Source organism: Hemitrygon akajei, chromosome 8 (assembly GCF_048418815.1).
Source record: "Hemitrygon akajei chromosome 8, sHemAka1.3, whole genome shotgun sequence".
NCBI classification, from domain to species: domain Eukaryota; kingdom Metazoa; phylum Chordata; class Chondrichthyes; order Myliobatiformes; family Dasyatidae; genus Hemitrygon; species Hemitrygon akajei.
Genome location: NC_133131.1, coordinates 167044226 through 167070610, shown reverse-complemented (window position 1 = coordinate 167070610; position 26385 = coordinate 167044226). Strand labels below are relative to the sequence as shown.

Genomic DNA, 26385 nt, shown 5'->3' with positions numbered 1-26385 from the left:
GTTGATAAGCCCACAACGTCTCCAGAGGGCTCAACAGTTCTACCTGGCGTCCCAGATACACCCCCCCCCCCCAGTTCCATACCCTCCTGTCTTCATCTTGCAGCCCAGTTGTTGTCTTTCCTTTTCATCCAAATCTAATTACTGGATTAAATTTAATCCAGTAAATTACTGCTTCCTTCTGCTGAATTTGACAGGGACGTGATTGCTTGTTGGAGTGAATAACCCCTCACCGCCATCTTCTTCAATAGACTGGTCAAAGATGTAGCCACGAATCCCCTGCATCCCACTCCTACAGGGAAAATCTTGGTCTTCCAGCCGTTCTGGGCAGCTTCAGTTGCCCGTTCAGAGTATTTGGTCTTTTCCCCATGGTACTTTCCCCATTGACTACTCATCTTATCTACCTTCCTCCATATTTTATGAACCTCTGTAGGTCACACATCGGCCTTCCTCTGCTCCAGGGAGGACAAGCCCCAGCCCATCCAGTCTCTCCTTGTAGCTCGAGCCTCACGACTCCTGTAACATCACTGTAAATCAAACGCGTTAGGCTACAGACCCCGTAAAAGGGGTGATGATAGAAGGGTGGTGAGGAGCCAGAAGGCCTGCTTCTGCACTGAACTCAGAGTCTCTGACTGCGATAGCATTAAAAATCCATGCGACAAGAACGACACAACGCTCTCCTATTGGCCTCCATAGCCGGAGAAGGGGATTCCAGCCTGGGAGTTGCTCCCAATCCTCGGCGGAGGGTGAAAATGGAGAAGGGACTTGGAATCATAGAGCATGGAAGCAGGCCCATCGACCCACATACCAACCGTGATGTCCCATCTGCCTGTGTTTGGCCAATATCCTTCATTTTTTATGCCAGGGGCCAATACCATTAAATAAGGGGTCTGTGGACCCCAGGCTGGGAACCCCTGTTGTAAGCCTTTCCTATCCATGAAACTGGCCAAGTACCTCTTAAATGCCTGTCCGCAAGGTAATGTTGCAGCTCTGTAAAACCCTGGTGAAATCGTTATCTCGTTTTGGATGCTGTTGAGGGTGCCCTGACAGAGAACAACCGTGACGATCGGGTCTCTGGCACTGAGCCTGGTTCCGTGGTGCAGAAGGGAGAGGGGAAGATGAGGAATGCAGTAGCCACTGGGGATTCCATAGCGAGGGGAACAGACATGAGGTTCTGTCAGCCTGATAGAGATACCCGCATGGTATACCCGGTGCCAGGGTACGGGATGACTCAGATCGGGTGCAGAGTATTCTGAAGGGAGGGGGTGAGCAGCCAGAAGTCTTGGTACACGTTGGTACCAATGACATGGGTAGAAAAAGGGAGGAGGTCCTGAAGAGAGAATTCAGGGAGTTGGGTAGGAAGCTGAAAAGCAGGACCTCCAGGGTAGTGTTCTCGGGGTTGCTGCCTGTGCCACGTGCTAACGAGCGCAAGAACAGCATGATCAGGCATAGTAATGCGTGGCTGAGAGACTGGTGTAGGGGGCAGGGCTTCGGGTTCCTGGATCATTGGGGCCTCTTCTGGGGGAGGTACGACCTGTACAAAAAGGACGGGTTACACCTGAACCCAAAGGGGTCCAATATCCTAGCAGGCAGGTTTAATAGAGCTGTTAGGGAGGATTTAAACTAATTTGGCAGGGGGATGGGAACCAGAGTGATAGGGCTGAGGAAGGGGAAACTTGGAAGTCGTTTATTACTTTATTACTTTATTGGTGTCAAACAATTGATACTAGAGCCTACAATCATCACAGCGATATTTGATTCTGCGCTTCGCGCTTCCTGGAGTACAAATCGTTAGTAAATATAATAAAAGTTTAAATTATAAATCATAAATAGAAAAGAGAGAGTAAGGTAGTGCAAAAAAACTGAGTCAGGTGTAGATATTTGGAAGATACGGCCCAGATCCCGATCAAGATCTGTTCAGCAGTCTTATCACAGTTGGAAAGAAGCTGTTCCCAAATCTGGCCGTACGAATCTTCAAGCTCCTGAACCTTCTCCCGGAGGGAAGAGGGACAAAAAGTGTGTTGGCTGGGTGGGTCGGGTCCTTGATTATCCTGGCAGCACTGCTCCGACATCGTGCGGTGTAAAGTGAGTCCAAGGATGGAAGATTGGTTTGTGTGATGTGCTGGGCTGTGTTCACGATCTTCTGCAGCTTCTTCCGGTCTTGGACAGGACAACTTTCATAACAGTTTGTGATGCACCCTAGAAGAATGCTTTCTACGGTGCACCTATAAAAATTAGTGAGTGTTTTAGGGGACAAGCCAAATTTCTTCAGCTTTCTCAGGAAGTAAAGGCACTGGTGGGCCTTCTTGGCAGTGGATTCTGCTTGGTTAAACTCTGCAGGTCATTTGTGATATTGACCCCGAGGAACTTAAAGCTTTTGACCTGTTCCACCTGCGCGCCACTGATGTAGATGGTGTTGTGCGGTCCGCTACTCCTTCTGAAGTCAACAACCAATTCCTTCATCTTGCTGACGTTGGGGGATAGGTTATTGTCTTCGCACCATGCCACCAGGTTCTTAATTTCCTCTCTGTACTCAGACTCATCATTACCCGAGATACGGCCTACAATTGTGATATCATCAGCAAACTTATATATTGAGTTCGATGGAAACTTGGCTGCACAATCATGGGTGTGCAGTGAGTACAGCAGGGGGCTGAGTACATAGCCTTGTGGGGCACCGGTGCTCAGAGTGATTGTAGAGGAGAGCTTGTCCCCTATCAGTCCTTGTGCAAGATACCCTAAAGGTTAACCTCCAGGCTGAGTCAGTGGTGAAGAAGTTGAATGCAATATTAGCATTCATTTCTAGAGGTATAGAATATAAGAGCAGGGATGTGATGTTGAGGCTCTATAAGGCACTCGTGAGACCACACTTGGAGGACTGTGTGCAGTTTTGGGATCCTTATTTTAAAAAAGATTTACTGACATTGGAGAGGGTTCAGAGAAGATTCAAGAGAATGATTCCAGGAATGAAAGGGTTACTGTATGAGGAATGTCTGCATCTCTTGGGCTGTATTCCCTGGAGTTCAGGAGAATGAGGGGGGATCTCATAGAAACATTCCAAATGTTAAAAGGCCCGAACAGATCAGATATGGCAAAGTTATTTTGCATGATAGGAATCTAGGATAAGAGGGCACAACTTCAGGATTGAAGGACGTCCATTTAGAACTGAGATGCGGAGAAATTACTTTAGTCAGAGGGTGGTGAATTTGTGGAATTTGTTGCCACGAGCGGCTATGGGGGCCAAGTCATTAGGTGTACTTAAGGCAGAGATAGATAGGTTCGTGATTAGCCAGGGCATCAAAGGGTATGGGGAGAAGACGGGAGTGGGGATGACCGGGAGAATTGGATCAGCCCATGATTGAATGACAGGGCAGACTCGAAGGGTCAAATGGCCTACTTCTGCTCCTATATGTTATGGTCTATACGTCAAGTGTTGTGCTCATTTCTGGTCACCTCATATTAGGAAGGGTGGGGAAACTTTAAGACAGGGTGCAGAGGAGATTTAGCAGGATGCTCTCTGGATTAGAGAATGTGTCTTACAAGGATGGATTGTGTGAACTCGGGCTTTTCTCTTGGAGCCAAAGAGGATGAGAGGTGGCTTGAAAGAGGTGTACCAGATAAGAGGCATAGATCAAGTGGACAGCCACAGACTTTCCCCAGCTCATGAATGGCTAATGTGGTGGGGAGGGGCATAAGTTTGAGGTTATTAGAGGAAAGTATAAAGTTCAAGGTTCAAATTAAATGTAATTATCAAAATAGATATGTCACCATGAGGTTCATTTTCTTGTGGGCATACTCAATAAATCTATGGAATAATAACGATAACAGAATCAATGAAAGACTACCCAAATAAAGTGTTCAACCAGAGTGCAGAAACAACAAACTGCAAATACAAGAAATATTAAAATGAATAAATAGACAATAAATATTGAGAACATTGCTTATTTCTTATTACTAAGTATAGAGGGTGTGTTGGCACTTAGTGGGCAAGGCATCAGACTAGTAACCTGAAGGTCACTGGTTCGAGCCTCAGCTGAGGCAGAGTGTTTGTGTCCTTGAGCAAGGCACTTAACAACACATTGCTCTGCGACGTCGCCGGTGCCAAGCTGCTTGGGTCCTAGTGCCCTTCCCTTGGACATCGGTGGCGTGGAGAGGGGAAGGCTTGCAGCTTGGGCAACTGCCGGTCTCCCATACAACCCTGCCCAGGCCTGCACCCTGGAAACTCCAGGCGCAGATCCATGGTCTCTCGAGACCGACGGATGCCACCACCAAGTATAGAGGGGATGTCAAGGTTAAGTTCTTCACACAGCGACTGATGGTTGCGTGGAGCACCCTGCTGGGTTGGTGGTAGAGACACATCAGGGATATTCAAGAAACTCTTGGGGTCATAGAACACTATAGTACAGAAACAGACCCTTCAGCCCATCGAGTGTGTGCCTAACCATTAATCTGCCTAGCCCCATTGACCTGCACCCAGACCATAGCCCTCTATAACTGCCCCATTCATGTATCTACACAAACTTCTCTTAAAAGTTGAAATCGACCCTGCATCCACCACTTGTGCCGACAGCTCATTCTGCACTCACCTCCCTCTTGGTGAGGAAATACCTAATGGGCACAAGGATGATAGAGAAATGGAGGGAAAGGTTAGATTGATTTTAGAGTAGGTTAAAAGGCCCAAGAGCCTGTACCATAGAGACCTCCGATGAGTGTACACAGTAAATTGGTGCCTGGGGCTCTCTCTGTTTGTGGGCCGTCCTGATTCCGAATGGTCTCTGTTCTCTTTGCTCAGGTGCTGGCAACTCATTGACTCATCCCTCTGGTGGATCATACGGGCCCCGGTTCTCGTGATTATCTTGGTAAGGACGCAAGGGTCATTGTGGCTGGGTGGCATGGTGGTGGCGGGGGGGTGGTGAAGGGTATTAAATCCAGGTGTCTGGGGTGGAATCTGCCAATTCTGCACAGCTACAGGGATGGCCTACCGAGCACAAAGTAAACTCCCTGCGATGGGGTGGGCACAGCAAGCGGGCAGGAGGGTGGCACCTCGGGGGTAGTGTGGCGAAACGCAACATTTAAAAGATTAACTTTATTTGTCACACGCACATCGAAACAAAGAAAGTCCGACTGTGTGCTGGGGGCAGCCCACAAGTGTCGCCACTCTTCGAACGCCAACGTAGCATGCGCAGACTTACTAACTCTAATCTGAGTACCTTTGGAACGCGGGAGGGAACCAGTGCCCCTGGATGAAACGCACACTGTCATGGGGGGAGCATAGAAACTCCTTGCAGGGAGTGGTGGAATTCAACCCGGGTCTCTGGTCTTATGATATCTTTATGCTATACTACCGTGCTGTGGTGGGCTGGAGATACATCTCTACCAAAGGAGGTGTAAGGCACTCCTTCCCTCCGCTAGCCTGCAGGTCACCCTTGGGCAAGGTGTAACACCTGCCTAGACTCAGGTCTATCAGGGTCATGTGAAGCCATGGGAGCAGGTTGTATGAGCAACTGGTGCAGATCACAAATCCTGGTTATGCGACCATTGACACCAGGCAGACAATCTCTGAAGAGTATTGATAATGGCTGGGGTCACCCATCTTGTAAAGACACCGCCCAGAAGAAGACAATGGCAAACCACTTCTGTAGAAAAACTTGCCAAGAACAATGATGATGATGGAAAGACCATATCACCCACATCATAAGACAAGGCACATAATGAACAAGCAAGTGAACTGTGCTGTACCGATCACATTGGTAGGAGTCGAAGAACAGAGTGAACAGGGCGAGGTTCTTATTCCTTAGTGATGGGCACCCGGGGGAAGCAAGTACAATTGTGCTGTTTACGAACCTTTGAAGAGCGACGCACAACTAGGAAAAGAACCTGAGTTTAATTTGGCATCGTTTTCAGCACAGACGTGGCAAATTAATTTTGGTAAATTGTCACATGTACTGAGGTACAAAGCAAAACATTATAAACAGAGTGGAGAGCTGGAGACGTTTTCCCAGGTGGCAACAGCTAACACGGAGGGCAGCTCTTTAAGCTGAGTTGAGGAAAGTTAAGGGAGTATGTCAGACATAGATTTTTCACACAGAGGTTGGTAAGAGCCTGGAATGGTAGCAGACACAGATACATTAGGGACGTTTAAGAGATTGTTAGGATGTGAGGAAAATGGGGGGAATATGTGTGATGTAGGAGGGAAATGTAGGGTTGATCTAAAAGTAGGGAACAGATTGGCATGACATTGTGGACCGAAGGGCCTGTATTGTGCTGTACTGCTCTATATCATGAAAAAGCATACTGCAGATGCTGAAAATCTGAAATTAAAACAAAATGAGGAGAGTACTTAGCAGGTCGAGCAGCATTGAGAAACTGAAAGTTTCAAGTTGATGTTCCATCTGAACTCTGAACTGGCACGTTATTTCCCACCCTCTTTCCCCTCCCCTCTTCCCCAACCCACTCTTCTCCTTCCCTCTCTTCCCCCCTTCCCCCCCGCTTTTCCCCCTCCTCCTCCCCCCCCCCCCCAGCTAGGGATTATAGTTAAGAGCTCAGCTAATAAGACACCATTCCTGGGTCCCCAGTTCTAACATGCTTTCCCCTCTCTAGATCAACTTTATTCTCTTCGTGTGCATTATCCGCGTACTGATGCAGAAGTTGTATTCCCCTGACATCGGACTGCGTGAATCCAACCAGCAGTACTGGTGAGTATTCCTCCGGACACCTCCCAGGAGTTTTAAACTACTCTCAGTCCCCACTACTGAGCTGCCGATATAAAGCTGGGGGCGGGGGTGGGGGGGGGGGGGATGCGAGATGTCGATAACATCTCCTTTGTCCTGTTGACATTGAGGAAGAGGGCATTTGCATGGCACCAGGCCTCGAGCTCTTCCACCTCCCCTCTTGTTGTTGTTGGTGATAAGCCCCACCATTGTCAATGAGTGTAGTCACCAATAGCACGGTGAGTCACTTCAGACCAAGGTTCCTCGTCTCATTTGAGCCTTTCCCCGAGATTGCTGAGGGGCCTTCCCGCGCTCCAGTGGCCGCACGTTTATACTGGCACAGACTCGTGACTCGCCTGAGCCCTGGCCAAAGCCGCTGGTTCACTGTGTGAATTGTCTTTCAACAGGAGGCTGGCAAAGTCGACTCTTCTCCTGATACCCCTGTTCGGAATCAATTATATCGTGTTTGCATTCTTCCCTGATAGCTTCAGACCAGACTTAAAGGTGATCTTTGATCTTGCCCTCGGATCCTTTCAGGTAAGGCTCACACCGCGTTACCCACTTCCCATTCACACCTGAACGCCAAACTGATCCCACCCACCGTAGATCACCTCTTTCGCTGGAACATTTGTCTTCCTCTGACAACCTATTCAGCCCTGAAACCCTCTGGGAACTCCATACTGGTCCAACTTTAGCCTCATGTTCATCCCCCTCCCATTTCCTTCTTTGCACTGTTGATGAGGCAGTAGAACTATAAGACACAGGAGAAGAGCTGGGGACAAATAGACCATTCAGCCTAACTATTCTCTCCCCGTAATTTTTGACACCATTACTAATCAAGAACCTTTTAGCCTCTGTTTTAAATATACTCAATGATTTGGCCTCTACAGCCATCCGTGGCAATGAATTCCACAGATTCACCTCCCCCTGGCTAAAGAAATTCCTCCTAATCTCTGTTCTAAATGGACATTCTTCTATTGTGAGGCTGAGCGCTCTGGACAAATACTCTCCCACTGTTGGAAACATCTGGGAGGAAACTGGACCACCCAGAGTAACCCCACGTGGTCACAGGGAGAACATGCAAATTCCAAACGAGACTCATTTTTAATTCAGAACCCGGGTTTCTGGATGTGTGAGATAGCAGCAGTACCCCCTGTTCCACTGAGCTGTTGTCCGTTCATCTAAAGGCAGGTGCACAAACAGTATGAGAAAACGGTGGGAATATCCAGCTGGCCAGGCAGCATCCATGGAGCATAAATGTTTCTGGTTGAATCTGTAAGCTAATCCCATAAATCACAGTGTACAATTAACCCAACAGTTATTTGTACATCATGTTTTTTCAGGAGCAACTTCTTGTCTAGGTAGCCTCCAACCTGAGTGCATGAACATCAATTTCTCCATCTTCCAGTGTTTATCCCCCTTCCTCTTTCCTCTTCTTTAGTTCCCCACTCTGGTTCTCCTCTTAACTCCTCTCTTCTCACCTATCATCTCCATCACATGCCCCTCCTTCTTCCCTTTCTCCCATGGTCCACTCTCTTCTCCTATCAGATTCATTTTTCTTCAGCTCTTTCACCTATCACCTCCAAGCTTCTTACTTCATTCCCCACGCCCCCACCCACCCACCTGGCTTCACCTATCACCTTCTAGCCTGCCCTCCTTCACCTCACCCTTCCCCCACCTTCTTATTCTGGCGTTTTCTCCCTTCCTCTCCAGTCTGGATGAAGGGTCTCGGCCTGAAACTCCTCAACTGTTTACTCATCTCCATAGGTGCTGCCTGGCCTGCTGAGTTCCTCCAGCATTTAGTGTGTGTGTGTTACTCTCTGGATTGCAGAATCTCTTGTGTTCTTGAATCTTGTTGACCTGGAATTTGAACTATGGATGTGGAGACATTCTCCTTGTTCGTTACTGGGTTCATGTGATTAATTCTTTGCACAGCAATGCTTATTTTGTTCAGACAGTGACAGATTACTCTCATCTTGTTCTCCATAGGGTTTTATTGTGGCTATCCTGTACTGTTTCCTGAATGGTGAGGTAAGATGAGACCGTCCTACATAGGTCAAATGTGCACACAAACTACATCTCATTACCTCTGTGGCGAACTTCTGACATCTATTAAGAGACTGGCACACAGACGAAACAAAAATGGAGAGCTATGTAGGAGAGAATGGTGACAAGGTGGAGATACGTCTCTACCAAAGGAGGTGTAAGGTGCTCCTTCCCTCTGCTAGGCTGGAGGTCGCCCTTGGGCAAGGTGTAGCACCTGCTTCCCAATCAGGGCCATGTGAAGCCACGGGAGCAGGTGGTGGATGGTCGTACAAGCAGCCGGTGCAGATCACAAGTCCTGGTTATGTGACCACTGACGCCAGGCAGACAATCTCTGAAGAGTATTGATAAATGACTAGGGTCACTCATCTTGTAAAGACACTGCCCAAAAGAAGGCAATGGCAAACCACTTCTGTAGAAAACTTTGCCAAGAACAATCATGGTGATGGATAAGACCGTGATCACCCACGTCATACGACACGGCACATAATGATGATGTCATATGGCACGGCACATATGATGAGGTCATACGACTCGGCTCGTAATGCTGACGATGATGAGGTAGGACGGAAGGCTCAGCGTGATCTTGGAGTAGGCTGAAAAGGCCTCTACAACATCGTGGGCCAAAAGGTCTGCACTATACTGTTCTATTGTCTGTCCCTGAGGTGGGACTCCTGAAACCATGACTTTCCAGCAGTAAAGATGGCAGTGAGTGGAGAGACAGAAGATGAGAGAGTGGTGGGTGTGTGGTATGCACTCCTAGCGTGGAGAGGCAGATACATTACTGATATTTAAAAGACCCTTAGATAGGCATATGGATGAAAGAAAAATGGAGGCTTTGTGGGAGGGAAAGGTTAGATTGATCCTGAGTAGGTTAAAGGGTCAGCACAACATCGTAGGCTGAAGGGCCTGTACTGTGCTATACTGTTCTGTGTTCTATCTCAGTCTCCTTTTCAAGCCAGGAGGGGCCATAAAAAGTCCTTGTCAAGTAGGATTCGGATTTTCTTGGCAAGAAATTCCCAAAGCGTTCTATATATACGTCAAGAACAAAAGGATAATTAGAGAGAGGGTGGGACTGCTGAGGGATAAAATGGGGAACATTTGCTTGGATGCAGAGGGTATGGGTGAGGTCTTTAATGAGTACTTTACATCAGTATTTACCAAGGAGAAGGATAGGGAGATCAGTGCCAAGCATATTAATATGCTAAAGCATTTCAAGGTAAAGGAGGAGGTAGTGTTGGTCTCTTAAAGAGCATTAAGGTGGATAAGTCCCCGGGCATTGATGGGATAAACTCCAGGTTATTGAGAGAGGCAAGAGAGGAGATTGCTTATTACTTATCTATTATTATTTTATCAATATTATTTATTTACTTATTTATTTTGTATGTGGACAGTTTGTCATCTTTTGCACATTAGTTGCTTGTCAGTCTTTGTGTAGTTTCTCATTGTTTCTTCGTTCTACTGTGAATGCCGACAGGAAAGGAATCTCACGGTAGAATATGGTGACATGATAATAATTTTACTTTGACCTTTTTCCAGTAGTCTGACTAAAATGGCAGCAGAATGTGATTCAGCAAACTTTTAAGGAGAAAAATTGGAAGTGTTAATGGGAATTCAGCGAGCGAATGGGATTAATCGGATCACACTCTTCAAGAGCTGGGGGAGGAAAACTCACCAAATGGGCAACACACACACAATGCTGGAGGAACTCAACAGATCCAGCAGCACCTGTGGAAATGAATAAACAGTCAGCATTTTGGGCCAAGATCCTTTTATCAGGACAATCTTATAACACAGGAGGCTCAACAAATGGTCTCCTGTGCTATAAGGTTGATTCAAGGTCAAGTCTATTGTCACCTGCACAAATACACGTATGCGCAGGTTTAAGGAAACCCTTGCAGCAGCATCACAGGCACATAGCATCAGAGATGAAACATTCAGAAGAAAAATAGAATTTGTACAGGATAAAACATGAGAATAGAGCCATAGCCCATTGGTCACAGTGTTGCTACACTGAGTAAGGAGTAGGGTCATGCCAGCTGGTTCAAGAACCCCACCATCCAGGCCATGCTCTCTTCTCACTACTACCATCGGACCGAGAGTACAGGAGCCTCAGGTCCCACACCACCAGCTTCGGCAACGGTTATTCCTCCTCAACTATCAGACTCCTGAACCAGAGGGATAACTTTATTCACCTCTGCACTGAACTGATTACACAACTTACAGACTCGCTTTCAAGGACTCCACAACTCCTGTTCTCAAATTCATTTATTACTTATTTATTTATTGTTATTAAATGATACTACTGATGATGGGGAGGGAAATGCCAGGATTATACACTGGAGCCGAGTCATATCTGCTTTCTGCAGTCGCTGGCCCTCCCCTCTAAGTCCACATCAGCTGCCACTCAACAGCTGGTCTGGACAACCCTGGGTTATTTGTCTTCAGAGCAAAGCTGCCTTGTGCAAATGCTTGTTCCCAGTTTGAAACCTTCACTTCCCTGTGTACAATGTTTGTAGTCAACACTTAAAAGTGGAACTGGTTTTGAGGTGGCTTCCCTCTGTCAACAGTGACTCAGCCTGCCAAGAACCACAGTCACTGGATAAAGCGACAGACGTACTAACCCCGGACACTTCAATAGAGCCGCTCCTACATTCCTACTAAAGCAGCGTACATAGAATGCTGGAGGAGCTCAGCAGGTCAGGCAGCCTCTATGGAAATGAATAAACAGTTGACATTTCAGGCCAAGACCCTTCATCAGGGCTGAAAAGGAAGGGAGAAGATGCCAGGATAAAAGATGGGGGAAGGGGGAGGAGGCTAGCTGGAAGGTGATAGGTGAAGCCAGGTGGGTGGGAAAGGTCAAGGGCTGGAGAAGAAGGAATCGTATAGGAGAGTGGACCATAGAAGAAAGGGAAGGAGGAGAGGAGCCGGGGGAGGTGATAGGCTGGGGAATAGAAGAGGGGTGGGGAGGGATTGTTTTACTGGAAGGAGAAATCAATACACTGTATATGAAAATGTCAATAACTCTGCACCCTTGGCACGTGGGGACCAGGCTGACAGATTTTCCAGTCTACGGGATGATTATCCCAACACATATAATCCATTTTCTTTTAGATATTCAACAGATCACGAACACCCAACAGTTGTATTATCACTGATTTATACTGTGTGAAATTTGTTGTTTTGCAGCAGCAGAACTGTGCAATGGCATAAAATTACTATAAATTCCAAACCTAATATATAATCCAAAAGAAAGGAATGCCGTGGTAGTGTTCATAGATCATTCAGAAAGCTGATGGTGTAAAATAAATTGGGATAAAAGTGAAATTTTACCTCTTACTAAAGGAGACTATAATCAATGTCGATTAATAACTCAATTTAGATGGCCAGCAAATGGTATAAAATATTTAGGTATAAGAGTGGATAATGATATAAAGAACATATACAAATTAAACTACTTACCACTATTGAAAAAAATTCAAGAAGATCTTGATAAATGGATGGTATTACCAATAACATTAGTAGGTAGAGTAAATACCATAAAAATGAATATATTCCCTAGATTACAATACTTATTTCAATCACTACCAATACAATTACCCCAAAAGTTTTTTCAAGAGCTGAATAAATATGTGAGGAAGTTTCTTTGGAAAGGTAAGATGTCAAGAATATCGTTGGAAAAATTGACATGGAAATTTGAGCTAGGAGGGTTACAACTTCCAAATTTTAAGAATTATTATAAAGCAAATCAACTTAGATTTATTGCATCTTTTTTTGAGAAAGATAAACCGGCATGGATTAGAATAGAACTAGATAAAATAGGAGAAAACATACCAGAAGACTTTATATATAAGTGGGAATCTAAATGGATACGGGAAAAGAAAGAATCTCCTATATTAAAACATTTGATTGATTTATGGAATAAGATAAATGTTGACGATGAGACAAAGAAATCCTTATTAGCAAAGAGATCTTTAATTCAAAATAGACTTATTCCTTTTACAATGGATAATCAACTTTTATATAATTGGTTTCAAAAAGGGATTAGATATATAGGAGATTGTTTTGAAGGAGGTATATTAATGTCATTCGATCAATTATAGAATAAATATAAAGTATCAAACAACACTCTTTTTTGTTACTTTCAACTAAGGGCTTATTTAAGAGAAAAGTTAGGTCAAACAATGTTATTACCGAAACCCAATGAAATAGAAACTTTAATTCAAAAAGGAAAGATTAAAAAATTTATCTCTTGTATGTATAATTTGATTCAAAAACAGGCAATTAAACAAGGAGTCCATAAGTCAAGACAAAAATGGGAAAGTGATTTGAATATCAAAATTGAAGAAAAAAACTGGTCAAGACTATGTCTTGAGAGTATGACAAATACAATAAACGTTCGATTAAGATTAGTGCAATACAATTTTTTACATCAACTATTTTTTACACCACAAAAAATAAATAAATTAAACCCAAATTTATCTGATCAGTGTTTCCGATGTAACCAAGAAATTGGTACTTTTTTACATTCTACTTAGTCTTGTTCTAAAATTCAACCTTTTTGGACAAATTTAAGAGTTTTACTGGAACAAATTATTGGAATACAACTTCCACACAACCCAATATTACTTTTACTAGGTGATATTGAAGGGATAAAACCGATATCCAAATTGAATAAATATCAGAAAGAATTTATAAAAATTGCATTGGCAGTAGCCAAAAAAGCTATTGCAGTGACTTGGAAATCGGATACATATCTAAGTATAGATCGTTGGAAGAACGAAATTTATGGCTGTATTCCACTTGAAAAAATTACTTATAATTTAAGAGATAAATATGAAACATTTTTGAAAATTTGGCGCCCTTATTTACAAAAGACAGGATTAAATATATAGGTGCTCCGAAGATGAAATAATTGGTTACTTGGGGAAATAAATATATATATATACTAAAGTTATTACGAACTCCATGGAGCATGTGGGGATCTTCCAATATCCAGGCATTCCTTTTTTTTTCTTTCTTTCTTACTTTTTTAATAGGGATGTTAGGGGGGAGGGGTTAAGGGGAGGGGGGCTGGGTTACACTTTTTTTATACACATTTATTCTGTAACTATTTGAAAACAATAAAAAAAGTTTTTAAAAAAAAAGAAAGCTGATGGTGGAGGGGAAGAAGCTATCTGTGAATTGTTGAGAGTGTGTTTTCAGGCTTCAAATCTCCTCCCCAGTGGTAGTAATGAGAAGAGGTGAGGGTCCTCAGTCCCTCTGAGGCACTGCCTCTTGAAGAAGTATTTAAGGGTGACGAGTCTAGTGGTAATGATGGAGCTGGCTGCAGCCTCTTGCTTCCCATGCATTGGAGCCTCCATACCCGACAGTGATGTAACCATCAGAATGCTCTGCATTGTACATCTGTGGAAATTTGGTAGAGATATATATATAGTTCCTAAGACTTTTGCACAGTACTATTTATGCCAACGTAGAGAAGAGAGCAAGTTTGTAAATCTGGCAGGAGCAAAGGATTTTGGGAATGATGAGAGTGGAGTGCCACGGAAGGGGTATGGGACAGGTGGCAGAGAAGGAGTGCTGGGGTGGGGGGAATGGCGTGGGTGCAGACAGACCCAGCCCGGAGACACCAGAAGAGGTCATCTGATTCCAAACAATTGCTTTATTGATCATCACAGAATGTCTCTCTGGCACTTCCCGCTCCCTCCCCTCTCCCTGCCCCCTTCCCACTCTCAGTCCACAATAGAGACCCACATCAGAATCAGGTTTATCATCAGTCACATATGTCATGAAATTTGTTTATTTGTTTACAGTGCAATACATAAAATTACTATAGTACTGCGCAAAAAGCTCTATATGTGTGCGCAGTACTGTATGAACAAGTGCTTTGAGACCAGATGGGAATGGTCATGAAGAAGGGTCTCGGTCCAGAAGGTCGCCTGTTTATTACCCTCCATTGATGCTGCCTGACCTGTCAGCTCCTCCGCCATTTTGGGTATATCTGGAGAAATGGTATGCCGGCTACCGCAGGGCTGCAAGCGTCTTTTACTGGAGAGAACGGGGATTTATGCCACACCCTCAACAACCAGTGATGGGGGGGACCAAGCGGACTCCTTTCCTCACTCACGGGGTCAGTGAGGTGGCTCTTCCCGTGCCTGCTTTCTCTCCCCTCACCACAGCTCCTGTGATCCTCTCCCCACACAATGTTGTTTCATTTCCAACTTGTGGACATCCAGAAACTAGGGTTCAAATCCCAGCATAGCAGTTGTGGAACTTAAATTGTCAGTAGTCTGGATTTATTTTAAATAAGATTAACAATTAGTCAGACTGAGTAATGGTGATAACTACCACACTGAGGACGTGGTAAAGGGACAATCAAGTAAGAAAAGATTGGCCCAAGGACAAATAAAAGATGAGTCAAAGGAGCTGTAGATTAATCATCCAAAATTAACAAAACGCAAAGCAGAAAATGTGATAACTTGCAGGTAAAAGGAAGTAACTACACTCAGTAGCCACTTTATTGGGTACACCTGCTCCTTAGTGCAAATATCTAATCAGCTAATCATTTTGCAGCAACTCAAAGCATAAAAGCATGCAGACATGGTCAAGAGGTTCAGTTGTTGTTCAGACCAAACATCAGAATGGGGAAGAAATGTGATCTAAGTGACTTTAACCATGGAATGATTGTTGGTGTCAGACAGAGTGGTTTAAGTATCTCAGAAACCACTCGTCTCCTGGGATTTACATGCACACAGTCTCTAGAATTTACAGAGAATAGCACAAGAAATAAAACACATCCAGTGAGCAGCTGTTCTGCAGGCAAAAATGCCTTGTTAATGAGAGGGGTCAGAGGAGAATGGCCAATAGACAGTAGGTGCAGGAGTATGCCATTCGGCCCTTCTAGCCAGCACCGCCATTCATTGTGATCATGGCTGATCATACACAATCAGTACCCCGTTCCTGCCCTCTCCCCATATCCCTTGACCCCGCTATCTATAAGAGCTCTATCTAACTCTCTCTTGAATGCATCCAGAGACTTGGCCTCCACTGCCTTCTGAGGCAGAGCATTCCACATATCCACCACTCTCTGGGTGAAAAAGTTTTTCTGCATCTCTGTTCTAAATGGCCTACCCCTTATTCTTAAACTGTGGCCTCTAGTTCTGGACTCACCCATCAGCGGGAACATGCTTCCTGCCTCCAGTGTGTCCAATCCCTTAATAATCTTATATGTTTCAATCAGATCCCCTCTCATCCTTCTAAATTCCAGTGTATACAAGCCCAGTCACTCCAATCTTTCAACATATGACAGTCCCGCCATTCCAGGAATTAACCTTGTGAACCTACGCTGCACTCCCTCAATAGCAAGAATGTCCTTCCTCAAATTTGAAGACCAAAACTGCACACAATACTCCAGGTGGGGTCTCACCAGGGCCCTGTACAGCTGCAGAAGGACCTCTTTACTCCTATACTCAATTCCTCTTGTTATAAAAGCCAGCATGCCATTAGCTTTCTTCACTGCCTGCTGTACCTGCTTGCTTGCTTTCATTGACTGATGTACAAGAACACCTAGATCTCATTGTACTTCCCCTTTTCCTAACTTGACTCCATTTAGATAGTAATCTGCCTTCCTGTTCTTGCCACCAAAGTGGATAACCTCACATTTATCCACATTAAACTGCATCTACCATACATTTGCCCACTCACCCAACCTGTCCAAGTCACCCTACATTCTCATTACATCCTCCTGACATTTCACACTGCCACCCAGCTTTGTGTCATCAGCAAATTTGCTAATGTTACTTTTAATCCCTTCATCTAAATCATTAATGTATATTGTAAACAGCTGCAGTCCCAGCACCGAACCTTGCGGTACCCCACTGGTCACAGCCTGCCATTCCGAAAGGGACCCGTTAATCACTACTCTTTGTTTCCTGTCAGCCAGCCAATTTTCAATCCATGTCAGTACTCTGCCCCCAATACCATTGTACCCTAATTTTGCCCACTAATCTCCTATGTGGGACTTTATCAAAAGCTTTCTGGAAGTCCAGGTACACTACATCCACTGGCTCTCCCTTGTCCATTTTCATAGTTACATCCTCAAAAAACTCCAGAAGATTAGTCAAGCATGATTTTCCCTTCATAAATCCATGCTGACTTGGACTGATCCTTCTACTGCTATCCAAATGTGTTGTAATTTACTCTTTTATAATTGACTCCAGCATCTTTCCCACCACTGACATCAGGCTAACCGGTCTATAATTCCCTGTTTTCTCTCTCCCTCCTTTCTTGAAAAGTGGGACAACATTAGCCACCCTCCAATCAGCAGGAACTGTTCCTGAATCTATAGAACATTGGAATTCACATACCTAAAGAAGCTTTTACTATCCTCCTTTATATTCTTGGCTAGTTTACCTTCGTACCTCATTTTTTCTTGGCGTATTGCCTTTTTTGTTATCTTCTGTTGCTCTTTAAAAGCTTCCCAGTCCTCTGGTTTCCCGCTCATCTTTGCTATGTTATACTTCTCTTTTATTTTTATACTGCCCTTTACTTCCCTCATCAGCTACGGCCGCCCCTTACTCCCCTTAGGATCTTTCTCCCTCTTTGGAATGAACCAATCCTGCACCTTCTGCATTATTCCCAGAAATACCTGCCATTTTTGTTCCACTGTCTTCCCTGCTAGGGTATTGTTCCATTGAACTTTGGCCAGCTCCTCCCTCATAGCTCCATAGTTCCCTTTGTTCAACTGTAATACTGACACATCCGATTTTCCCTTCTCCTTCTCAAATTGTAGGTTAAAACATATCATATTATGGTCACTACCTCCTAATGGTTCCTTTACCTTGAGGTCCCTGATCAAATCCAGTTCATTGCACAACACTAAATCTAGAATTGCCTTCTCCCTGGTAGGCTCCAGTACAAGCTGTTCTAAGAATCCATCTCGGAGGCACTCCACAAACTCCCTTTCTTGGGGTCCAGTACCATTCTGATTCTCCCAGTCTACCTGCATGTTGAAATCCCCCATGACAACTGTATCATTACCTTTGCGACATGCCAATTTTAACTCTTCATTCAACTTACACCCTACATCCAGACTGCTGTTTGAGGGCCTGTAGATAACTCCCATTAGGGTCTTTCTACCCTTAGAATTTCTCAGTTCTATCCATACTGACTACATCCCCAGATTCTATGTCCCTCCTCGCAAGGGACTGAATATCATTCCTCACCAACAGAGCCACCCCACCCCCTCTGCCAGTCAGTCTGTCCTTTCGATAAGATGTATATCCTTGAATATTCATCTCCCAGGCCCTGTCTGCTTGAAGCCATGTCTCTGTTATTCCCACATCGTACTTGCCCAATTTCCAACTGAGCCTCAAGCTCATCTACTTTATTCCTTATACTTCGTGCATTCATATATAATACTTTTAATTCGTTACTCCCCTCTCCTTTCATATCAATTCCTGTTTCACTTGGCCATACTGTATGATCTCTTCTTGAGCTTTCTACTCCATTGATTCTGTTGTCCTTTTTAACTTTTCTTATTTTCACTTTCCCTTTAACTCCATCCTTATATTTCCAGTTCATCCCCTTCCCCCCACTACTTAGTTTAAACACATCCGTGTTGCAGTGGCAAACCTGTCTGCCAGAATGCTGGTCCCCCGCCTATTAAGGTGCAACCCATCCCTTTTGTACAATTCATCCCTACCCCAAAACAGATCCCAGTGGTCCAAGAATGTAAATCCTTGCTTCCTGCACCAGTTCCTCAGCCACATATTCAGATCCATTATCTCCCTGTTCCTGCCCTCTCCAGCACGAGGAACTGGAAGCAAACCAGAGATAACTACCCTGGAAGTCCTGCTTTTCAGCCTTCTTCCGAGTTCTCTGAAGTCCCGCTGCAGAATGTCCTCCCTCTTCTTCCCGATGTCATTTGTGCCGACATGCACTACCACTTCCGGCTGTTCACCTTCACTCTTGAGGATTCCCTGCAATCGGTCCGTGATGTCCTGGATCCTAGCACCAGGGAGGCAACACACCATCCTTAAATCTCGCCTGTTGCCGCAGAAACCCCTTTCTGTACCTCTTACTATGGAGTCCCCTACTACCACGGCTCTTCCTGATGTCTGACTCCTTGGCTCTGCTTCTGCACCAATTTTCGGTTCGCAGACCTGTCCGCCTCTCAGACTGGCAGTATCTTCTGTCCTGACAGCTTCCAAGAGGGTGAACGTGTTTATGAGAGGTACATCCCCTGGGGTCTCCTGTACTTCAAGCATCCTTTCCTTCCTCATCGTCGCCCCCTTTCTCTCTTCTGGTATCCTCAGTGTAACGGCCTCACTGTAGGTCCTGTCCAGAAAACTCTCGTTTTCGCGGATAAACCTGAGGTCATCCAGTTCTTTCCTCAGTGCTGCAACATGTTCCTTCAGAAGCTGAATCTGGACACACTTTCCACAGCTGTAGCAGCCGGGGGCACCATCAGTGTCCCTGACCTCCCACATCATGCACGTAGCACACTGAATCAGCTTAGCGGTCATGTCTTCACCCTCTGCAATTGTGCCTGGCGTAGTCTCTTCCCTCAGCCTCCTCGCCAAAGACTGGCACTTTCCACACCAGGCACTTCCTGACAGGCCGCTCTGCTAGAGCTCTCCCTCTTTTTATTTGCTTGAGCTTTGCAAGCTGCAAGGTCACTGTGGTGAACTACATCTACCTGTCTGGACAAGCCCCTCTGCTGACTGCTCCTGTGGCTCCTCCCACAGACCCCTGTATAAAGGCGATTGGAGGCACTGCTCCTCCCTCAGTCTCCAGGATGCTGTGTGATGGTCTCTTGCTGCTGACGGTGCTCTCTCTTCCAGCTAATAAAAGCCTATCTCTCACCTCACGTCTCCAAGAGTTATTGATGGTGCATCAGTCACCTGACCTTGATTGCCCAATCAGCTGTTTTCTGCTGAGTCTGACCTATTCAAATCTTGATTGCCAATCAACTGCTAATCAATTCTTGATTGCATTATGCAACTGCCAAAACTGACAGAATCTCTCGAGCCAAAGACTAGCACTTTTCACACCAGGCACTTCCCTCGACCAGGCCGCTTCCCGACAGACTGGTTCAAGCTGACAGGAAGGTGACAGTAACTCAGATAACCACACGTTACAACAGTGTTGTGCAGAAGAACATCTCTGAATGCACAACGCGTCGAACCTTGAAGTGGATGGGCTACAGCAGCAAAGACCGCAAAAATACGCTCAGTGGCCACTTTATTAGATACAGGAATTACGTAATAAAGCAGCCACTGCGTGCGTAGCCCGTGGTTTGGGAACGGTTGGTAGTGTCTGACGTGGGTTGATATTTGTATAGGAATCTGCCCAGACAACCAGAGTAGATATTACCTGCTGAGAAGGTGGGTTCCAAAGGGGATTTTGCCCAAAAAATGACCATGGACAAGGCAATGTAACTATGGTGCCTGGTCATCAATGGTCTCGCCTGACACAATGACAATGGAGATTAGCCCGTTGGTCAGGGTCGACTGTGCATCGTAGCAGTCAGTTGATACGCAAGGCAGGGCAATACAGTATGGAGAGCAAGCTATTGCCCAAGAACCAGGCTCCCCCTCTCCGTATGGCTGATGAATCCAAAGGAACATATATATATATACTGTATTTAATAGTTAAATAAGTAGTGCAAAAATAGAAATTAAAAAGTAGTGAGGTAGTGTTCAGGGTTCAATGTCCACTCAGAAAGTGGATGGCGGAGGGGAAGAAGCTATTCCTGAATCGCTGAGTGTGTGCCTTCAGGCTCCTGTACCTCCTCCCTGATGGCAGAGGGGAAGAAGCTATTCCTGAATCGCTGAGTGTGTGCCTTCAGGCTTTTGTACCTCCTCCCTGATGGCGGAGGGGAAGAAGCTGTTCCTGAATCGCTGAGTGTGTGCCTTCAGGCTCCTGTACCTCCTCCTGAGGGTAACAATGAGGTCAGCACGCCCTGGGTGGTGGGGGACATTAAACATCCTCTCCATTCTATCGAGGCCTTTCATCATTCGTTAGGTTTCAATGAGGTCACCCTTCATTCTTCAGTATTCCAGAGAAGACAGGCCCTGAGCCATCAAATGCTCTTCATATGACAAGCCGTTCAATCCTGGAATCATTTTCGTGAACCTCCTTTGAACTCTCTCGAGTTTCAGAATATCCTTTCTAAAACAGAAACTGCTCACAATACTCCAAGTGAGGCCTCACCAGTGCTTTATAAAGTTTCAGCTTTACATCCTTGCTTTTTTATTCTAGTCCTCTTGAAATGAATGTTGACATTGTATTTGCCTTCCTCGCCATAAACTCAACCTACAAATTAATCTTTTTGGAATCCTGCACAAGGACACTCAGGTCTCTTTGCACCTCAGTTTTTTTGTATTTTCTCTCCATTTAGAAAATAGTCAACACTTTCATTTCTTCTGCCAAAGTGCATGACCATACACTTCCCAATAATGTAGCCTCTCCACTTATCTTCATATCCTCAGCAAACTTTACAACAAAGGTATTGATTCTACCATCCAGATCACTGACATACAGTATAACGTAAAACGAATCGGCCCCAACACAGGCCCCTGTGGAACACCACGAGTCACCGGCAGCAAGCCAGAAAAGGCTCTCTTTATTCCCTCTCCAGAAATTCCAAAAATAGGCATGCCAGAAATTCCCCCTCCTGGAATCCAGCACCAGCCTGATTTTCCCAATCTACCCCCCCCCCCCCGACTATTGTAACATTGCCCGTTAGGCGTGCTTTTTCCATCTCCCGTTGTAATTTGTAAGCCACATCCTTCCTACATCCTTACTGTTTGGGGGTCTGTATACAACTCCCATCAGAGTTTCTTTACCCTTGCAGTTCCTTAGCTCTATCCACAATGATTCAACACCTTCCAACCCTCTTTCGAATGATTTGATTTCATTTGTTACCAACAGAGCAATACCACCCCATCTGCCTTCCTGCCGATCCATTTGATTCAGTGTGTATCCTTGGACATTAAGCCCCCAGTTATAATCTTGCAGTGATGCCTACAACATCATACCTGCCGATCTGTGACTCTGCTACTTGTTCATCTACCTTATTCCGTATACTATACGCGTTCAAATATAACACCTTCAGTCCTGTATTCACCCTTTTCGAATTTGTTTCACCATGCTCAACCTTTTGATTCCTGACTTTGTCTGAGGTCTCACCAACATCTGTCTCTACAACCTCTCGTCTAACTGTTCTGGCACTCTGGTTCCCATCCCCCTGCAATTCTAATTTAAACCCCACCGTGCAGCAGACCTTTCCACTAGGGTAGTCCCCCTCCAGTTCAGGTGCAAACTGTCCCTTCTGTACAGGTCCCACCTTCCCTGGAAGAGAGCCCAATGATCCACAAATCTTATTCACTCCCTCCTACACCAACTCCTTAGCCACATATTAAACTGTATAATCTTCCTAGTTCTGGCCTCACTAGCACGTGGCACAGATAGCCATCCTGAGATCACAGCCCTGGAGGTCTGCCCTTTAACCTAACACCTAAATCCCTGAACTCCCCATGCAGAACCTCATCACTCATCCTACCCATGTCATTGGTACCTTCATGGACCACAACTTGGAGCTGTTTACCCTTCCACTTAAGAAAGTTGAGCTCTTCATCTGAGGTATCCCAGACCCTGGCACCCAGGATACAACATACCATCCAGGAATCTCATTCTCACCCACAGAACCTCCTGTCCATTCGCCTAACAAATCCCCTAACACCACAACGTGCCACTTCTCCCCCCCTCCCCTTCTGAGTCACAGAGGTAGACTCAGTGCCAGAGAGCCGACCACTGTGACTTTCCTCTGTTAGGTCAACCCCACCCCCCAACAGTATCCAAAGTGATAAACCTGTTGTTGAGGGGGATGGCCACAGGGATACTCTGCACTGGCTCCTTAACCCCTTTCCCCTTCCTGACTGTCGCCCAGTCGGTCCTGCATCATGGGTGTAACTACCTCTCTATATGTCCTAATTTGTTATTTATTATTTGTTTCTTTTGTATTTGCACAGTTTGCCTTTTCCAAACTGGTTGTTTATCGGTTTGTGTGTGCAGTTTTTCATTAATTCTGTTGTAGTTCTTTGTTCTCCTGTGAATGCCTGCAAGAAAATGAATCTCAGAGTTGTAAGTGATGACGTGGACACAGTTAGAACTTTGTGGAATAAGCAGGCAGCGTTGGGGACGAGACCCTTCATCGGCACCTTCCAGTATCTGCAGAACCTCTCACGTCTGAGTGAAGAGGTTTCCAATGTGTTTGTTGCTGCTGCATAAAGATTATTTTCCTGACCTTTTGACTGGATAGAGGCTCTTTGAAGTGACGGAGGATGAGAGGCGACTTGATGGGGATGTATAAGATTCTGAGGGTTTATTACTATGTTTCGTTCATTGTGTGCTTTGTTGAGGGACATGGTGGTCATGGTCTTTCCATGACCATGATTATTCTTGGCAAATTTTTCTACAGAAGTGGTTTGCCATTGCCTTCTTCTGGACAGTGTCTTTACAAGACAGGTAACCCCAGCCATTATCAATACTCTTCAGAGATTGTCTGCCTGGCGTCAGTGGTCACATAACCAGGACTTGTGATCTGCACCGGCCGCTCATACGCCCATCCACCACCTGCTCCCATGGCTTCACGTGACCCTAATCACAGGGCTAAGCAGGGGCTACACCTACCCGAAGGGTGACTTGCAGGCAAGTGGAGGGAACTTAAACTTGATAGGGATAGATAGAGTGGACAGCCTGTACCTTTTGCTCAGAATACCAGGAGCCAACACCACAGGACATCTGTTTAAATGGGGTGGAGTACATTACAGGGACAAAGTCAGTGGTAGTTTTTTAACACAGAGAGTGGTGGGTGGGTGGAATACCCTACCAGGTTAGTGGATGAGGCTGATGCATTAGTGACATTAAGGGACTCTCAGATAGGCACGTGGATGAAAAAATGGAGGGTTGGGTAAAGGGTGAGACTGATCATGGAATAGTTTTATATAAATCAGTACAACATTATGGGCTGACGGGCGGATAATTTTCTATGTTCTAATATAATCAGCTGACTAGCTTTCTAATGTTCCTTGTGGAAGATCTATTGAAAAGATGGCCAGGATGTCAAACACCACTTCTTTGGTCAAGAAAGCACAGCAGTGTCTCCACTTCTGAGGAGATTGAGACAAGTGATGCCCCCCCCACCCCTAAAAACTCACTATGTTTTTACAGGAGCACCATTAAGAGTATCCTGGCCAGCTGTATCACCGTCTGGTACGGGAATCGCAAGGCGGCTGACCACAAGTCACTACAAAGGATTGCGAGACCTGCTGAGATGATCATCAGGGTCTCTCTTCCGCCCATCTGAGATATTTATCAGGAGTGCCCTGCGCACAGAGCCCTTAGCATTGTCAATGATCCCAACCATCTCTTTGACACCCTACCATCAGGCAGGAACAAGAACTGTTCTTGTTCATTAGAACTGTTAGAATGGGAAACAGCTTCTTCCCCCAGGCCGTGAGACTACTGAACCCCCTGTCACCACCCAGTTCTCACCACTCATAAAGCGCCAGCAGTCTTACTACTGTTTACTTTTTTAATTTGTGTCGTAAATGCACCTTATTGTTTGTTAATTTACTAGTGGTAATATTACTTAATGTGTAATGTGTGTGAGTTACACATACTGTGCTGTGCGCTTTGATTCGAAGGCACGTTGTTCGGAGCGCGATTTGTGTACGATTGATTGACAACGAACGTGGGGAGGGGCTACAGTCAGGATTGTTCACTGTCACCTTGTTTTCCTGTACGTGCACAGGTTCAGTCCGAGCTGAAGAGGAGGTGGAGACGATGGCACGTTGATAGGTGTGTGGGTGGAGAATTGACGTACCAGCACCCTTCCACAGGCAGTAATGGGACCAGCTGCACCACCCAGATCTCCACATTAACCGGGTCCAGCCCCGAGACCCAAGGGTCCACCGTTCACGCTAAGTTTTCCATTTCCTAGACTGAGGCACCTTGAGACTTCATCCAGTCCTCAAACGCCACATGTCCTGAGAAGGAGCAAAACAATACACAAACCATATGCCACTAAATTGCTTTGAACCCAGTTTTCCGGGCAAGATACGGACAATGGGAATCGATCAAAACTGTATTTCTGGCTGCTGCCATGGTAACCTTCAAAGGGGTCAAGTTCGGGCAAGAAGATCGCGGCCATCTACCACACAGTTAAGCTATTAATGGCTGGACTTGACTCGATCATTGAAGCCAGATGCGAAGTCGTGGGCTTGATCTGTAACGTTCTTCGTGTCAATCTGTCTGTTTTTCTGGGTATTGGTAACTGCCCCACTCAAACATTAGATCTGATGTTGGGCTAAGAATTTTTTTTTTAATGCAGACACTGGAAATCAGAACAATGAACAGAAAATGCCAGAATAACTCACTGGTCAAGCGGCATCTGTGGAGAGAGGAAATTAGAGCTGAAAGTTCTTCAATGAGAAATTCTGTTTCCACAGATGCTGCCTGATTCCGATATTTCCTATTCTTATTTTTTGCCTGATAAAAGGGGCTGAGAGGACAAATGGATCAGCCAGGATGAAACGATGGGCCAAATGGCCCAACTCTTCTCCAATATCTGATGGTCTAATTTATTCTTCTTTCTCCTTAGCACTGCCACTGCTTCACAGCTCTGGAATCCCAGGTTCAATCACGACCTTGGGTGTTGTTGGTGTGGAGTCTGCATGCTCTCCCTGTGACTATATTTGTGTGCTCCCACCCCCTCCCTCACCACCCCGAGGTCTCCTACTATATTCCAAACGCAAGGGATTCTGCAGATGCTGGAAATCTTGAGCAAAACACACAAGATGTTGGAGGAACTCAGCAGGTCAGGCAGCATCTATGGAGAGGAATAAATAGCCAATGTTTTGGGCCGAGACCCTTCATCAGGACTGGAGAGGAAAGGGGAAGAAGCCAGAATAAGAAGGTGGGGAGAGGGGGAAGGAGTACAAGCTGGCAAGTGATCGGTGAGACCAGGTGAGGGGGAAGGTTGGAGGGTAGGGGAAGGGGGAGATGAAGTCAGAAGCTGGGAGATTAATAGGTGGAAAAGTGCTGAAGAAGAAGGAATCTGATAGGAGAGGAGAGTGGATCATGGGGACAAGGGAATGCAGATGGTAACCAGAGGGAGGTGATGGGCAGATGAAGTGAAGAGAAAGTGTTATAGGGGATCCAGAATGGGGAAAGGAAAAAAGAGAGGGAGGGGGTAGAAATTACCGGAAATTTGTGAAAATTATGTTTGTGCTGTCAGGTTGGAGGCTACCAAATTGAATACGAAGTGACCTCATTGTGGCAGCAGAGGAGGCCGTGGACCGACATGTCGGAATGGGGATGGGAAGTAGAATTAAAATGGACGGCCACTAGAAAATCTTGCCGGTCGCAGACAGGGCAAATGGGCTTAAACACAAGTTATGGCATGGTCGGCCTTAACAGCAGAGAGGAGGAACCTGAGCAGATTAAAAATTCATTGGCAGGCAGGAGCAAGGATAATTGCTGGGCACACCGGGCAACATAGCGGGAGGGGTGTAGAGGGCTACGCTGCAGGTGCAAGTTGATAGCAGGAGGCAGAATAATTGATTGG

The 26385-nt window shown here is 45.5% G+C and overlaps 1 protein-coding gene across 1 annotated transcript in view; it reads left to right on the top strand.

Moving 5' to 3' along the window:
- LOC140731484 (vasoactive intestinal polypeptide receptor-like) overlaps window positions 1–25768 on the top strand; it is an 84857-nt gene extending 59089 nt beyond the window's left edge. The window contains exons 9-13 of the mRNA XM_073052960.1: window positions 4790–4856; window positions 6598–6692; window positions 7115–7244; window positions 8697–8738; window positions 24571–25768. Coding sequence (XP_072909061.1) covers window positions 4790–4856; window positions 6598–6692; window positions 7115–7244; window positions 8697–8738; window positions 24571–24759 — 523 coding nt within the window. The 3' untranslated portion in view covers window positions 24760–25768. The remainder of the gene's footprint in view (window positions 1–4789; window positions 4857–6597; window positions 6693–7114; window positions 7245–8696; window positions 8739–24570) is intronic.
- The last annotated feature ends 617 nt before the right edge of the window (window positions 25769–26385 follow it).